The 17,177-nt window shown below is 41.4% G+C and overlaps 2 protein-coding genes across 2 annotated transcripts in view; one reads left to right on the forward strand and one right to left on the reverse strand.

Annotated features, from left to right (window-relative positions):
• Positions 1-2,561: 2,561 nt before the first annotated feature.
• RPL24 (ribosomal protein L24) lies at positions 2,562-7,111 on the reverse strand. The gene is made up of 6 exons (XM_036114265.2): positions 7,004-7,111; positions 6,804-6,879; positions 6,152-6,262; positions 3,891-4,027; positions 3,417-3,480; positions 2,562-2,684 (listed from the first exon to the last, which is right to left on the reverse strand). Exons 1-6 carry the CDS (start codon positions 7,006-7,008, stop codon positions 2,604-2,606), a joined length of 474 nt encoding a protein of 157 aa, XP_035970158.1. The 5' UTR covers positions 7,009-7,111; the 3' UTR covers positions 2,562-2,603.
• The window catches only part of CEP97 (centrosomal protein 97), a 43,897-nt gene continuing 33,759 nt past the window's right edge, over positions 7,040-17,177 (forward strand). The window contains exon 1 of the mRNA XM_036114262.2: positions 7,040-7,333. The gene's annotated coding sequence lies outside the window, so the exon portion shown is untranslated. The remainder of the gene's footprint in view (positions 7,334-17,177) is intronic.

A 17,177-nucleotide genomic window follows, 5' to 3' on the forward strand; every position in this document is an offset into this window, starting at 1 on the left:
GTAAATGTAATTTCCAGTTAAACGTTTGAAATCCAAGTCCTTCAATGATAGGACTTACTGTAATTTCTAAACTTAAAACTGTTGGCTCCAAATCACGCATGAATAGTCGGGATTTTTCTGGAATGATCGTCGTACATAGGGGCAGTTTTCTATATATGAAGGTAAGGATGTTGGCAATGAGTGGGGAGGAGTATTTAGCACTCTTACAGCTTAATTTGCACATATTTTTACATAAATGGGGAATTCTCCATTTTACACCCAATATTTACTGAATGCACAAAAGGCTGAGGCGACTTGAACTGCATTTTCCAGTGTGCACTGTGGGTTCTATTTCACATTTTTAGCGGGTAGCCCAGAGTGGTGACCTCTGTCACCCTAACGTGGGTTTAATCAGCAGCGCAGACAAGACCACAGGCCTATGACATCCTACTTGACAACGGGTCAGGCACTGACAGTGCTTTGCTGGCGCCTGAGAACTCCGGGCCAACCCCTTCTCCCCATCTTGGAGTCTGCAGTCGCTGGGTGAGGCTCTTTGACCTTGTGGAGACAGGTTAGGGGCAGACAACAGGTGAATGCACTGGGCTCAAAAAATAGGATGGCACCCAGTCTCTGTGGTACTTGTGGGTGGGGGTTGCAGAAATTAACAGATGGTCTAGATACTTGAGGCAGCATCCTTGAATGACTCTGGCTGTAGGTACGTGAGCTCCCAGACGCAGAGGAAAGACAGAACCAATAGACCTGGGATTTACTTAGGGTCACTCAATCCATAGACTGAGACAGAGGGGAAGGGAGGAGGAATTAGAAGGTGGAAATGCACTGCGCCCCTCCCCTTCTTGGGGTGGGGCACCCAAAGCAGCTATCCAAATCAACTCAAGAACTGTGTGCTGGGTCAGCACCATCACTCTTCAGCTGTGAATTCGACTCCCTTTAAATTTAAAAAATAGATTTAAATAAAAATTTAACAAGTCGTGGAAGTGGAGAAGAAAAACTTAAAAATAAATCCTACACCCAATTCAGTTTCTGCCAAAAAATCCCTGTGAAAGCGCTGAGAAGCCCACCATACTTGGATTCGCCTCTGTGCCTTTGGGCCAATACAAAGAAAAAGGTTTTACAGGTGGCTAATTGGTCTAAAAGCTAAGAGTTGCCATCCTCCCAGAACCAGGTATTTGGGTTTTACTAGCTCCTGCTGGACAGCAGGCTACCCAGTAATCAAAGGTAATCAGAATTGGCAGTTTCATTTTATTAAGATGTGTAAATCAGAAAAGCACTTATTTAAATAAGATTTTGTGTCCAAAATTTAGAAATCTATAGCTCTGAATTCAAGTTGGGTATTTTGATTGGTTAAGCTTTCCTCGTTCATAGCTAATGGTTTTTTTTCCCTGTAATTTCATAAAACACCACAAAAGATCTTAGTTTCTAAGCAAGAGCCAATATATCTTGCATATTTTTAAAATTGATTTTACAAATATTTTTAGTTTTCAAGTCCCCCAAAAGGACTATTCTATTTATTCCCAACACCTAGTACAATGCCTGAATTTAACATCACCTAGACAGAACAATTAGTTCTATCACCTTGGATAGAATGTAGGTGTGTGTGTGTGGAGGGTGTGGGATGTGTGATTTTTACCTTCACCTAAGTATTCTATGTGTAAAAACATGTTTCTCAAACGAGGATGTGGCTTGTTCACTGTTGTCTTCCAACTTGGCAGTGTGGTACACAAGATGATCTACTTTCAACCAAGTGCAAGCCTAGTCTTTTTTTTTTTTTAATTTTCTATGTACTGGGCCCCTGGGTGGCTCAGTTAAGCGACTGCCTTCGGCTCAGGTCATGATCCTGGAGTCCCAGGATCGAGTCCTGCATTGGGCTCCCTGCTCAGCAGGGAGTCTGCTTCTCCCTCTGACCCTCCCCCCTCTCATGTGCTCTCTCTCGACTAAATAAAATCTTTAAAAAATTATCTATGTATTTATTCGAGAGAGAGCACAAGCACAGCAAGCGGGGACATGGGGGGGGAGGGGCAGAAGCAGGCTCCCCGCTGAGCAGGGAGCCCAGTGCAGGGCTCAATCCCTTGACCTGAGCCAAAGGCAGACACTTAACTGCTTAACTGACTGAGCCATGCAGGCACCCCAGTGCAAGCCTATTCTTAGCATAAATTATTACTCTTCCTTATCACATTTTACACACAAGTCTTTCTTGAACATCAGGCTACTGTTTTTTTGCAATTTTAACTATGGTTCTAATTTTCAGCTCAACAAACTATCTTGGAAATTTGTAAGCAAATATTCTACTCAGGTGCTAATGAAGTTGTACTCTTCATTTAAGCTTATTTTCTGTAAGCAAGAGGAGATTAATAGTACAGTTGAAGTTTTAAGCACTTTTAACTCAGCTATCAACTAATGGTAAGAGGTGAAGTACCAGTGAACAAAAGGCAAGCCCAATACAAAATGTGTCTACCATGGAAAAGGGTAACTCACCAAGAAAATAATTCATTAAAAAGATTTAGTTCAGCTATTACATGTAGGCCCAATGTTGTGTTTTGAGAATAAAAACCACCACCACAATCTAGTTATAGTCAGATATTTATTTAAAAATCTGATCCACCAACTTAGCGTTTTCCGCCAACTCGGGGTGCAGAAACCTTCACAGGCTTCACAATCTTTTGCTTAGGTGCTGCCTTCGTGGGAGCCTATAAAAAGATAACATGTTATGTGGCATTATTCCATGCAACTTTTTAAATCACCTCTTTCTCATGTCCAGATTCTCTGTGTATTCTAGGTTTTCCATTATTTAACTACATTCCTAATATTTTTCTTAAAAGTTACCCTCCCCGAGAAGTTTAAAGTCCACTTCTATATATGTAAATGAAAGACAAAGATATCGTCATAGAATGGAGCGGGGGTTAAGTGAGGAGACACAACTAAATGCAGTGTGGGATCCTGAATTGTATCCTTAGAACAGAAAAAGGACATTATTAGTCACCTGAGATCAATGGCTTTGAAATTTTACTATGGTTATCTAAACTGGTAACACTGAGAAAACCTGGGCAAACTCTGTACTATTATTGAAAACTTTTCAAAATAAACTTTAAAAACAAAAGCCACCTTTATTTTCTCCTTTCCCAATTTTTGTCTGGCAGAGGGACCTCTGAAATCACACACCCAGAAACCAGTTATGAACATCATTTTCATTGGAGCCTTGCACTAAATTTCTTAAAAACTTGAAACTTTCATTAACCAAATTAACCATTTGGATTAAAAATAAATTTTCCTTTTATTAATCTATTTTTAAGTAATCTCTACACCCAACTTGAGCTTGAGCTCACAATCCCAAGATCCAGAGTCACATGCTCTAACGAGTAAGCCAGCCAGGGCCCCTCCTGTTATTTTAAATAAGAAATCCAAGACAATCTCACAATTACCTTAGCAGCAGCCATGGCTGTCTTTTTAGATGCTTGCTTAGCCTTTTTTGCTTCCTTGGCAGCCCTGTGGAGTTAAAAATAACTTAAGGCAAAGTGCTTTACTCCTTAAGAGCGCAGTTTAGTAACAAGGAGCTAGAGTGTTTTGGGAAAGAATTATCTATTCCTTCCCCATTGCAATTATTTGTATAAATCCAAAGGGTTTGTCAATAAATGTCATTAACCACCAAGTCAGCTTAACATAGATTAGAAATTGTGCAGTAGCTTTAACTGCATACAGAATTTCAACAAATCATTAAGTATATAGTATATTATAAACTTCTGCATTATTAAACTTCAATATTTATGATTGGCAATTTCTTTATAGACGCAAGTATCAAAACACAAAATAACATCAAATTAGATTCCTATGCCTATAAATGCAAACAACATAATCCATCCCAACAGCTGAAATGCTCGTAATGAAGGCTTCCTCACCTGATGGCCTGTTCTCGTTGTGCCTTCCTAACTTCAGGTTTCTGATTCCTCTTGGCCATTATATCAGCAAGAGATGCACCAGTGATGGCCCTCTGGAATTTAACTGCACGGCGGGTTCTTTTCTTTTGAATTTCTTCCTACAAAACAAAAAGATGGGAGTGTACTTATAAACCTTGCTTCATGAACATGGGAAACACAATCTTAAAATTTTATTTATTTGTCTTGGTGCACTTAGGCTGCTACAACAAAATACCAGACCGAGCACCTGATAAACAGCATTTTTTTTTAATAAGGACACTATTCCCATTCCTGAGGGGAGAGCCTCCCAAAGGTCACACCTCTTAATATCATCACTTTGGGGGTTAGATTTCACCATCTCAATTTTGGGGGTATACATTCAGATCATAGCAATATTCAACAAAAATAATTCATGCAATCATTTGAAAAGATATAAAGAATATATGTAAAATACTGCAATAGGCAGTAATTTTCCAATTATAGATTGGTTAAATTCTCTCACAAATCCTGGCCATTTTTTACTACTTTAAAAAGACAAAAGTCAAACTTTTCGAAGATGGTACTTCAAAAGTGATTTAAAAAAAATTTGAGAGAAAGGGGAGGGGGCACGTGTGTGGCAGAGGGGGAGGGAGGGAGAATCCGAAGCAAGGTCTGTGCTCAGAGCCCAGTAGGGCTCAATTCCACAACCATGAGACCATGACCTGAGTGGGAACCAGGAGGTGGACGCTTAACCCACTGAGCCACCTAGGCGCCCCACTTCAAAAGTGATTTCAATAAGACTTTATAGTAAACAATTTACTTCTGGAAAAAAAAATTATCAAATCTCAACTCACCTATTTTATTTTTACCTAAAGTACTGTCAATGGAAGAAATAGTCAATTGGAAAATGATTTATGACAGGAAAGCTACTAAGTAGTAGGGAATGTCCAGGATCAAGACAGTACAATTCCAACTTTTGCTAATAAAAGATACGTAACATTAGCCATCTTAAAGCATTTATTAAGTGTATAACTCAGTGGCATTAAGTACATTCACAATGTTGTGTGCAACTACCACCACTATCCATCTTTGTAACTTTTTCATCATTCCGAACTCCACATCCATTAAATAACAACCCCCCACCATTCCTCCCTTCCCCTGCCCAGCCTCTGATAACCTCTACTTTGTCTCTATGAATTTGCCACTATAGGTACCCCATAAAGATGGAATCATGTAATATTTGTACTTCTGTGTCTGGCTTATTTCATTTGGCATAATGTCTTCAAGGTTCATCCATATTGGCTAGTTACCAGCTTTTTAAAGCCGAGTAATATTCCATCGTATGTATGTAACATCTTGTTATCTATTCACTCACTTATGGGCCATTTCCATCTTTTGGCTATTGTGAGTAACAGTGCTATGAACATGAGCATAGAAATTATCTGTGTTAAGTTCCTGTTTACAGTTTTCTTGGGTATATTCCTAGAAGTGCAGTTGCTGGATATAGTTGCATTTAACTTTTTGAGAAACTGTGAAACCATTTCCACAGTGCTTGTAGCATCTCACATTCAGCAATGCACAAAGGTTCTAATTTCTCCACATCCTCGTAACACTGGTAATCCCCCCACCCCGTTTTTGGATAAAGGACTATCCAATGGGTGTGTCAAATCTACTTTTAAGTCAGAAATAAATGTTCCCTTCCTCTGAACTCTCACAACACCTAGTGATGTCTTTCACCCAGGTGTTCACTAAAATATTCCAAGCCTCCTGAATACGAATCCTACTGCCATGGCACTAAAACCTTTCCTCAAAAATCTCCATCAAGCTAAAGAGCGCTTCAAAAAACATTCAGTCTTGAGAACTAGTATGCTGTAAGATTCCACTGATATCCCTTAGGACTAATCCTATAAACATACTCAAAACCAAGTTACCATGCTATTAATTTCTACCCACCGGAACCCCTTAATTACTTCCACAGTGCCTTATAACTCAAGTGTGCATAGTATAATTTATAGAACTCTGGCAAGGGGATGCTTTCAAAGTTCAACCCGACATTCCTGTGAGCCGAGCCTAAGATGTATGAGACTTATCAGTCATTTTCACTTCAAGATGTATAAGGAGACTTATCAGTCATTTTCACTTCACTGATGCTTTACAGCTTAAGAGCGCTTACACAGACTGTCTCATTTACAATTTTACAGAGCAGCAACTGATGCTCAGTTTAAACTTAAGAGCCCCACAAGATCAAACTGCGTTTTACTTACCGACTGTCCCTTTTTGTGCTTTCTTCTGTAGAGGACAGTCCAGTTTATCTGCCGAGGATTCCTCTTGGAAAGGAATGCGGATTCGCATTTTGCGTTAAGAAACTGGAAAACCTGTAGAAGCGAGTTCAAAGTAGTCACCTACTCAACGCAGGAGGCTGAGCTGGATCTCTTAGTACTCTAGTTCTCTCCCCTCATTGGGTCCAGAGACCAACAGGCTCGTGTCACACAACTGGCAGGGAACTGGGTGGCACCACCAAGGCCTCTGAGGTTTGTCCTTACAGAGAAAGCAGGGAAACCTCAGCTCACAGCGCAGGGAAGGGCGGGGTATAAAATGCCAGGAGGCATCTAGCTCCGGTCCCTACCGGGATTAAGAGGATCTAGTGCCCATAAAACGGCCAGATACTTCGGTGGTCCATCTCCCGGGACATCTGAGTTACCCAAACTCCTCATTTCCGACCTGACTCACACTAGATCAAACCTCAAGAGCGGTTCACTTAGAGGCTTCTGATCCTAACAACCATTGCACATACGGTCCCCGAAACAAGCCTTGCAGGGACCAAGAACGATGCGGTAAATGAACACGCTTAGACCGAATTAGACCGGTCTCTCCTCGTAAGAGCACAAGCTGAGTTTGGGCGACGCGGCCTTTCACCTTCCCGTCGGTCCTGGCGTAGCGCCTGCCATGTCCGGGGTAAATCTTGTACCCACTGAAACTGCACAGCTCGACCCTGTAACAAAAAGCGAAAGCCCATTAGGGAGGGTGTCTGCGGCAAGGAGAAGCCAAGCCCAGGCCGCGGGAGAGGTGCTGTGCCCGAAGATGGAAACGGATTGGGGACTAGGGCTCTTGCTCACTTCATAGCGGCGGTAGCCGAGAAGAAGGAAAGATGGTGAAGAGAAAGAGAGGATCATGGGAAGAAGCCTTATAAGGCAGTAGGGCAATCTCCTCCCCCAATTCCCTTCTCTAACCCCGGCGCTCGGTGATGACGTCTATCACGGCGGCCTCCTTCCTCTGGAGGAGGAGCCAGTTCTGGGAGCGAGAGAAAAGTTGACTGTAGCTTAGGCAGGCGAGTGGTTGTTTTCTGATTCCTTCTTGCTCCCGCGGTCAAGTGTCCTAGAGCCATCGTCCTGCTGCACAGAATGTGAACTCTATGTAGTTTAGTGACCTACAGACAATACCCACAGGTAAAACTTAAAGTCACATTTTGCTTTCCGTGTTGGCCCATTTCCTCAACCAGCAAAATTAAATTTTAATCGTTTCACCTTTGGAAAATAGTAATGACATCTGAACTGTCTCCCACGCCTTGCTAATCGAATTGTCCATGACGGCGCCTTACATTAATTATGATTAACGTTCACTGATTTCTCTTTCTGTGCCAGGAATTACGCTAAATCATTTACATACATTATTCAGTTTACAAAATCCCTATTAAGTAACCGCTGAAGCACTGCGAAATGACAACTGCCTGTCTGGGAAGAGCTAGGTTTCAACTTCTAGCTTATTGCAGCCAGGGGCGGGTGGTTGCACAGAGAAGGGCAAAGCTTTTGTCTGTAGGTTTGGGAAAGGGAGCTCTGGCCAAGCCCACTGGGAGGGCCAATGCTTCAATCGCTTGAGCCCTTATGTAACGCTAGAAACTAGCATATGTTGGGAAGTGGCAAGAGATAATCCTTGAATTGTGTGTTGGCGTGTTTGACTAGGAAACAAAATGTAATGATTGATTAATGCTGCCTATATAAACTGCTCACTTAGGGCGCCTGGGTGGCTCAGTCGTTAAAGCTCTGCCTTCGGCTCAGGTCATGATCCTGGAATCACAGAATCGAGTCCCGCATGGGGCTCCCTGCTGGGTGGGGAGCCTGCTTCTCCCTCTGCCTCTGCCTGCTGCTCCCTACTTGTGCTCGCTGTCAAATAAATAAATTAAAAAAAAAAATCGTTAAAAAGGATCTTTTAGTAGGTAGTTGAAAAGATTTGTAAAGTCTGATAACGTGGCTGAGTGATGCTAAGAAAGCTGTACAGTTATGTTGGAACCAGTCTCAAGAATGGGTTAATGGGCGCCTGGCTGGCTCAGTCAGTGGAGCATGCTACTCTTGATCTTAGGATTGTGAGTTTGAACTCCACCTTGGGTGAAAAATAAAATAAATAAAAAAAAAAGAATTGATAGAGATCAGCATGGAATTGAAAAGCAAAGAGGAGGAATTTGACAGTCTGACCAACTCTGACCAGCTTTTCAGAATATCTGGTATACTTGGAAGACATTGTCTAAATAGACTATAGGCAAATGGATGCCTCAGGCTTCCATGGCTTGGTGAACTTAGTCAACTCTGACACTCTGTATAGTTCTCTTGGTTTTAAATCACTGCTGATTAATGTTTGATCATTAAAGAAAAAAAGAAAGAGAAGAAAACCACCTGGCTTCTACAGGCTCCAAGGCACAGCTGGATATGAGTAGAGGATGGAGCGAAGATTTATAAGCAGGAATTTGGTACACAGAACCCCAGAATTTATAGTACCTTCCCAAGCATTTTAGGAAGATTTTATTTTATTGGTCTTCAAAATTAAGTTTGGCCTGAGTAGCTCTGTGGAGGAAAAGCAGAAAACCAGATCTTAGAGATTTAGCTCTTTTACTCTTTCTTAGAGGGCATTCTTGAGCTGGCCTCTCAGGGTTCTTTGTAACACATTGTGTGTATCACACCTTAAATTGTGCTCAAATACTCTTAGAATAAGAAGAAGGTATACAGAAGACCCTAAAAGTATTTTATATAGTGTCATAAGACACAGCTTCCAACACCATCCATAAATTTTTGGTGACTTTATCCTTACATTCTCTTTTATTTTTTTATTTGGAGCCTAATGCAGGGCTTGAACTTACAACCCTGAGCTCAAGACCTGAGCTGAGACCAAGAGTTGGACACTTAAGCAGTTGAGCCACCCAGGCACCCCATTACCTTCTTTTTTATAGGAAAAAGGCTCAGCTGTCCTTCCTTCTCATTTATTTTCTTATGGAGCAATACTGAACCAAAGTTGGCCTTCTTCTCAGCCTCCTATAGCTCCTGAGAACAGAGCATTCTTCTGTTCATTGCATCTTCATCTTTTACATATACTTACTTGCTGTTAGTTTTTTGTGGTCGCTGTAACAAATTACTACACACTTGGTAGCTTAAAAGTTCAGAAATACATTCTTTTGGTTCTGCAGGCCAGAAGTCTAAAATGAATAACATTGGGCTGAAATCAACATATCCTTGCTCTAGACTCTGGAAGCTCAGTGGCAGAACATGTTCCTTGCTCTTCTGTTTCCACTCAGATAAACCCTCTTGAATTCCTATCCCATAGAAACTATGAGATCACAAATGTTTGTTGTTTTAAACTACTATGTTTAGGAATACTTTGTTGACGTAGCAATGGATAGTTAATAGAGGAGGTAAGGAAATTGTGAAGATGAGAACTTAGTGAATAATGATATCATTTGTCAAAAGGACAGATAGAGAAAGGAGCATGTTTGTGGGGGAAAGGGCCAATTTTGCAAAGTCAGGGCTCCAGATGCCTATAGTACATTAAGGTGGTATGTTTTAGGAAGTTAAACAAGTTCAAAGGAGTGTTTGGAATAGGATATATTTTAAGAGTAATGGACATATAGGTGATAGAATATGTGTGATGATATCACCTAGTGTTACAGGCTGACTTCTTTGGAAGCATTTCCTGAGACTGCGTTTAGGATGCAAGATGTTTATTAGGGATCAAGTCCTGTGAAAGGAGAGGGGAGAAAGCAATATGAGGCAGAAGTTAAATAAATTACTGGCCCAACTAAACCTCAGTTATCCCCAGCAGGAGCTCTGGAACAATTATTGCCTGTCAGAGTATTCCATGTTTGGCCAAATAATCAACCCATTTATACTCCCACCTTATCACCAGATGTGTGTTGCCCCAGAGAGATCATGACCCAAGTAAGGTGGTTCTCAGTAGCTGAGCCAGATCCTACTGATAGGTGGGGATGCCAGTGACAATGATCAATGTCCACTGTTTGGCAGCAAGCTCTTGCTTGAAGAGGGATCTGGATATTGCATCTCTGTGTCTACCACCCCCAGAAAGAGTGACTAGAGTGAATCAGCAAAAAAGAATCCAGAAATACCAGTATTTAAGGGACAAGGGAATGGAGGGAAAATCATCTGAAGGAGGCTGAGCAGATGAGGTCAAAGGAAATAGAGTCCATGATAGTCACTTCAGAGAAGCCTATGGAAGAGTTTTGACAGTGCTAAAAGCCACATAAAGTTCCAGTAAGACAATGACAGGACTGTAAACATGAATGCCTTTGGAGTGACTCAGCCCCCTTTTTAGTGTTTCTGCCCATAGCATTCTCTTCTCAGGTGTGGGAGGGATGTGCCTTTTTAGAATCTACCACCATAGTTCCTGGAAGGCTGGTTAATCCGAAGACTTTCAGGCATTGACTTCAGGGAAGGCTTTGAAAGGAATGCCTAGTAACTAGATTAGAAAATGACTAGGTTTAAAAACTATATGGCATTAAAAACTATGAAGCTTTCTTTAAAATTATGAAGCATTAATGGGATACCTAGCTGGTTCAGTTGGTAGAACATGTGACTCTTGATCTTGGGGTCATGAGTTTGAGCCCCACATTGGGTGTAGAGATTACTTAAAAAAATAAAATTATGAAGAATTATTAAAATTAATAATTATGAAGTATACTTTAAAATCTAAATCTAATCAAGTCTTCATATATCTAACTACCAATTATATGATATATAGGGGACAGAAACATGTGAAACAATTCCACAGGGATGCAACTGGCATCTGCAGGATGACTTAACTTCTTCAACAATACGTGAATTGAAAGGAAAAGAGAAATTAGAGCCTATGGATAGGACTACCTGCACAAATAATTTTCAGGACCCAGTGTAAAATGAAAGTGGGACCCCCCTTTTCAAATAGCAGGATAAAGGTATAAAATATTAAGCTGTTTCCTTTCTTCAGTAATCTATCTCTTGACGTTTTATGGTGTTTTTTCATTTGCTGTTTAATGTCATGCTCCCTTAGGCAAGGACATTCGCTAGGGATGTGCAGTCCCTCACAGGTGCCCAGGGACCTGCCTTGTGACTTGATGCATGTACTGGAACACATGAGGCCCAGCCATCTCTTGGGTTGCCCCTACTGTGAGGTTCTGGACCAACGTGTTATGCCCCCCCCCACCCCCACCCTGGGGGTGGTGGTGAGGGAGGCGCTGTCAATCTGGCCATCTCCTTACACTGTATTCCTGGCCTAACCCACAGAGAATGGGCAATCCCCTGGGATGTGTTATGTACCTGGGTCCTGGATGGGGGTGGGCATCAAGCTGCTTGCGGAATGCGCGGCAGCAAACTGCAGAACCAGCCACTCTCCAAACCCATCCCTAGAAAGTGAGGAAGCAGCGGGAAGTGGACCGCCTGTGAGCTGAGGCTTCAAGCCCCAGGCACATGCGCTATTATTCCCATTGTACTTCACTTACAGAACACAGATTCAAAAGATACCATTATGGCTATCCGAAACAGCAAATGCAGGGTATTAAACCCCAGGTGTGGGATGCTCCTGAGTGTTAGGCCCTGTGCAGCTGCATTGGTTGCACAACTTGAATTTTTTTTTTTTAAGATTTTATTTAGGGGGCGCCTGGGTGGCTCAGTCGTTGGGCGTCTGCCTTCGGTTCAGGTCATGATCCCAGGGTCCTGGGATCGAGCCCCGCATCGGGCTCCCTGCTCAGCGGGGGGCCTGCTTCTCCCTCTCCCTCTGCCTGTTGCTTCCCCTGCTTGTACACTCTCTCTCTGTCAAAAATAAATAAAATCTTTAAAAAAAAAAAAAAGATTTTATTTATTGGGGCGCCTGGGTGGCTCAGTCGTTAAGCGTCTGCCTTCGGCTCAGGTCGCGATCCCGGGACCCTGGGTTGGAGCCCCGCATCGGGGTCCCTGCTCGGCGGGAGGCCTGCTTCTCCCTCTCCCACTCCCCCTGCTTGTTTTCCCTCTCTCGCTGTGTCTCTCTCTGTCAAATAAATAAAATCTTAAAAAAAAAAGATTTTATTTATTTATTTGACAAATAAATAAAATAAATTCTTTTAAATTTTAAAAAAGATTTTATTTATTTATTTGACAAATAAATAACATCTTCAAAAAAAGATTTTATTTGACAAATAAATAAAATCTTTAAAAAAAAAGATTTTATTTATTTATTTGACAGAGAGAGACACAGCGAGAGAGGCAACACAGCAGGGGGAGTGGGAGAGGGAGACGCAGGCCTCCCGCCGAGCAGGGAGCCCGATGCGGGGCTCCATCCCAGGGTCCCGGGATCGCGACCTGAGCCGAAGGCAGACGCTTAACGACTGAACCACACAGGCGCCCCACAACTTGAATTTTTCTTTAAAGATTTTATTTATTTATTCATAAGAGACAGAGAGAGGGAGAAGCAGGCTCCCAGGGAGCCCGATGCAGGACTCCATCCCAGGACTCTGGGATCATGACCTGAGCTGAAGGCAGACACTTAACCGACTGAGCCACCTAGGCGCCTAGATTAAAAGAAATTTAAGAACTTCTTCAACCAGTTGCAATGTATGGGTCTTATTTGAGGCCTGATTTGAACAAACACGCTAGACAGACCTTGGGGGTAATTTGAATACTGATTGGATTTTTTTTTTTTAAAGATTTTATTTATTTATTTGACAGAGAGAGACACAGCAAGAGAAGGAACACAAGTAGGGGGAGTGGGAGAGGGAGAAGCAGGCTTCCTGCTGAGCAGGAGCTCGATGCGGGGCTCGATCCCAGCACCCTGGGATCATGATCTGAGCCAAAGGCAGACGTTTAACGACTGAGTCACCCAGGCGCCCCCGATTTGATTTTTGATGATATTAAAATGTACTGTTAATCCTTTAGGTGTTCTAATTTTACTGTGATCATGTTTAATTTTTTAGAAAAGTGTTGTTGGGGCGCCTGGGTGGCTCAGTCGTTAAGCGTCTGCCTTCAGCTCAGGTCGTGATCCCAGAGTGCTGGGATCGAGCCCCACATCGGGCTCCCTGCTCAGCGGGAAGCCTGCTTCTCCCTCTCCCACTCCCCCTGCTCGTGTTCCCTCTCTCGCTGTGTCTCTCTCTGTCAAATAAGTAAATAAAATCTTAAAAAAAAAAGTGTTCTTATATTTCGAGATACATACTAAATATTTATAGATGAAATAGCATGATGGTTGGGATTTGTTTTAAAATGAGAGAGCAGCCAGTGGGTAAGGGCATGGATGAAAAAATGACCAGGGACTGGATAAGAGTTGAAGCTGGTGTTGGGTAGGAGAGTTCATTAAAATAGTCTGTACATTGTTATGTACCCTTTTATTATTTTTTATTATTTATTTACTTATTTAAGATTTTATTTATCTATCAGAGAGAGAGCACAAGCTGGGGGAGCTGCAGGCAGAGGGAGGAGCAGACTCCCCGCTGAGCAGGGAGCCCTACATGGGGCACCCAGGCGCCTGACTCTTTTAAATACTTTTCCCTAATAAAAAGTTTCAAACAATTATAATGTGCTTTGGGATAGAAAGATTTAAGTCCCACAATTCAATCCTGGAAAATAGGAAGGGTAAGCACCATTTGTATTATTCTGTAATTTAAAAAAGTTTTTAAGTAAAAAAATACTTTAGGGGCACCTGCTCAGTTGGAAGAGCCCATGACTCTTGATCTCAGGGTCATGAGTTTGAGCCCCACATTGGGTATAGAGATTACTTAAATAAATAAAACTTTAAAAATACAGGGGTGCCTGGGTGGCTTAGTCACTTAAGATCTGTCTTCAGCTTGGGTCATGATTCCAGGGCCCTGGGATCAAGCCCCACATTGGGCTTTCTGCTCAGCAGGGAGTCTGCTTCTCCTTCTCCCTGCAGCTCTGCCTGTTTGTGCTCTCTCTCTCTGTCAAATAAATAAATAAAATCTTAAAAAAAAAAATTAAAAATATAGGGGCGTCTAGGTGGCTCAGTTGGTTAAGCATCTGGCTCTTGGCTTCTGCTTAGGTCATGATCTCAGGGTCATGGGATCAAGCCCCTAGTTGGGCTTCAAGTTCAGTGGGAAGTCTGCTTGAGATTCTCTCCCTTTTCCTCTGCTCCTCCCCCCACTCCTGTGCACTCTCTCAAATAAATAAATCTTAAAAAAAAAAATTAAATACTTTATACAAGAACAGCAGCTGTATTCATAATAAATACAGGAAAACAGGAAACAGTGCAGAGCCCCATCAGTAAGTGAACATATAAGCAAACTATAATATATGTTTATACAATGGACTACTACACAGAAATAAAATGGAATGAACTTTTGATTTACACATCAACATATGAGTACCAAAAATATTATGCTAAGTGGAAGTAGCCTTACCAAAAAAAATGCCTTACTGTAAGATTTTATATATATCAAGTTCTACATCATACAAAACTTTTTTTTTTTTTTAAGATTTTATTTATTTATTTGACAGAGAGAGACACAGCGAGAGAGGGAATACAAGCAGGGGGAGTGGGAGAGGGAGAAGCAGGCTTCCCGCCCAGCAGGGAGCCCGATGTGGGGCTTGATCCCAGGACTCTGGGATCATGACCTGAGCCGAAGGCAGGCGCTTAACGACTGAACCACCCAGGCGCCCCGCAAAACTAACTTTTGATGGGAAAAAATCAGAAGAGTGGTTGCTTCTGGGTGGGAAGGGAAGGATTGAGTGGGAAGGTATACAAGAGAACTTTCTGTGTAACGTTCTATATCTGTTTAGGTTTTGGGTTAACTACACAGTTTGTCAAAACTCAGGGAATGTTCCAGGGTGCCTAAGTGGCTCATTAAGTCTCAGGTCCTGATCTCAGGGTCGTGGGATCAAACCCTCCTGCCCCTCTCCCCCCACCACCACCCTGCATCAGCTCCCCACTCAGCACTGAGTCTGCTTGTCCCTCTCCCTCTGCTCTTCTCCCCCACTCAAATAAAGTCTTAAAAAAAAAAAAACAAACCACAACACCTCAGGGAATGTTCATTAAGATTTGCACATTTCATTGTATATAGATTTTACTTTAAAAGAAAGGAAAATAAATATGTATTGAGTGCTCACTGTAGAATTCTTTCAAATTTTCTATATATTGGAAATTTTTCCATAATAAGGTGTTGGAAAATAATTAAAGGGAGCCATCTTCTGGAAGAAACTGGTATTACCAATTGGCTCAAAAATGCAAGAGGAACAAAACATCGTGTTTGTATCGTTCAGTGTGTATGTAGTAACTGCTTATTATTTTTCATATATTCTGTTGGTTCTCACTCATGTACTCAAGCTATTTTCTTTGGCTGGAAATTTTTCCTCCCTTCCACTGGCTAACTTCCTACTCAGATTTTACTTCATCTAAAACAGAGGTCTGGGGCACCTCGGTGGCTCAGTCGTTAAGCCTCTGCCTTTGGCTCAGGTCATGATCCCAGGGTCCTGGGGTGGAGCCCCGCATCGGGCTCCCTGCTGGGCGGTAAGCCTGCTTCTCCCTTTCCCACTCCCCCTGCTTGTGTTCCCACTCTCGCTGTGTCTCTGTCAAATAAATAAAATCTTTAAAAAAAAATACTGGATAGAATAATAATTAAAAAAAATAAAACAGAGGTCTGCAAATAGTAAATATTTTAGGCTTTGTGGGCTAACAGGCAAGATTGAGGACATTATGTAGGTATTTATATAATGAGAAACAAATTTTTACAATATTTTCATTGATGAAATTTAAATATAATCACAGTATTGAGTATGAGTTTTTGTAAAACAAAGAGAAAGAGTAAATGACTTCATTTTCTACTAAAGAGAAAAATGAAATTCTTTTTGGGAGAGGTGGAGGGTAGACAAAACGAATTTTAAAGCCTTTCTGTCAGTGTTCCATAGTAGTGGTTGGGGGGGGTCTTTTCATTTAGAAAAATTTCAGTCTTGACCCTGAGCTTAAAAAAAAATCCTATAGGGGCACCTGGGTGGCTCAGTCCTTTGAGCATCCCACTCTTGGTTTCAGCTCAGCTCATGATCTCAGGTTTGTGACACTGAGCCCCCCACTGGGCTCCGTGCTTAGCAGGGAGTCTGCTTGAGATTCTCCCCTTCTCCGTCTGCACCTCTCCCAGCTTGTGCTCTCATGCTCTCTCTTAAATAAATAAATAAATAAATAAATAAATAAATAAATAAATCTTTTAGAAAATCACAATAAAACAATATCAAATGCTGTGTGGTAGGGCAAATCAGATATTCAGCTGCTAATTCTGACAAGAATTCATGGACTGACAGCAAATGAAGTCCATGAGAACAAATGAAGTTTATTGTTAACACTACTGGTTCAATAACACCGGTAGATTCAAATGTTTTCCACAAAGTACCTGTTGACTGATAATACAATGATGTTATAACCATAGAATTTAACACCTTACATTTTCACAAGTGCTGTAAATCTGTTAAGCTGAGCCTTTTTCTACTTACGTAAGTTGTAACACATCATAGCTGATTTCACTTCAGGTGTAATCAGTTAGTGTTTTCTCAACTTCTTTAAAAATATTCTCACCTGTTTCATGCAGGCGATTCATAGAGGCTATTCTTCAGTCATTTCAAACATTGACTTTCTGAATAAACAGGCACAAATAAACTGTATCAATAACAGCTGTCCATTTATTAAGAGCCATGGAAAACATTAAAAATAATTTTCCTTCACTAAATAATTTAAAGTGACTATCAATGCTGCTCACAGAGCTTTAACACTTAAAGCAGCTGTTCTTACCTAAAGGCTAATGGCCTTAAACGAGTTTATTTTTTCTGGATACATTTCTTAAGTGACTGCAGTCAAACATCATTTAAAGTAAATGACTTTCCTTGCTTGGCTAATAAATGAGCCACTTGAAAACTCACTTTGGTAGCAGCCTTCCTTTCTTTTTTCTTTCTTTCTTTGAAGAAATTTTACTATGATGAGATATCTATTAACTTTTTCTAACTTTCCTGATTGATTGCTGTGATTTGGGAATATTGTGATGGCTGGTTAGTCTGGTAAGGTAGATATATATTG

This window comes from Halichoerus grypus, chromosome 1 (genome assembly GCF_964656455.1).
Source record: "Halichoerus grypus chromosome 1, mHalGry1.hap1.1, whole genome shotgun sequence".
In the NCBI taxonomy this organism is placed as follows: Eukaryota; Metazoa; Chordata; class Mammalia; order Carnivora; family Phocidae; genus Halichoerus; species Halichoerus grypus.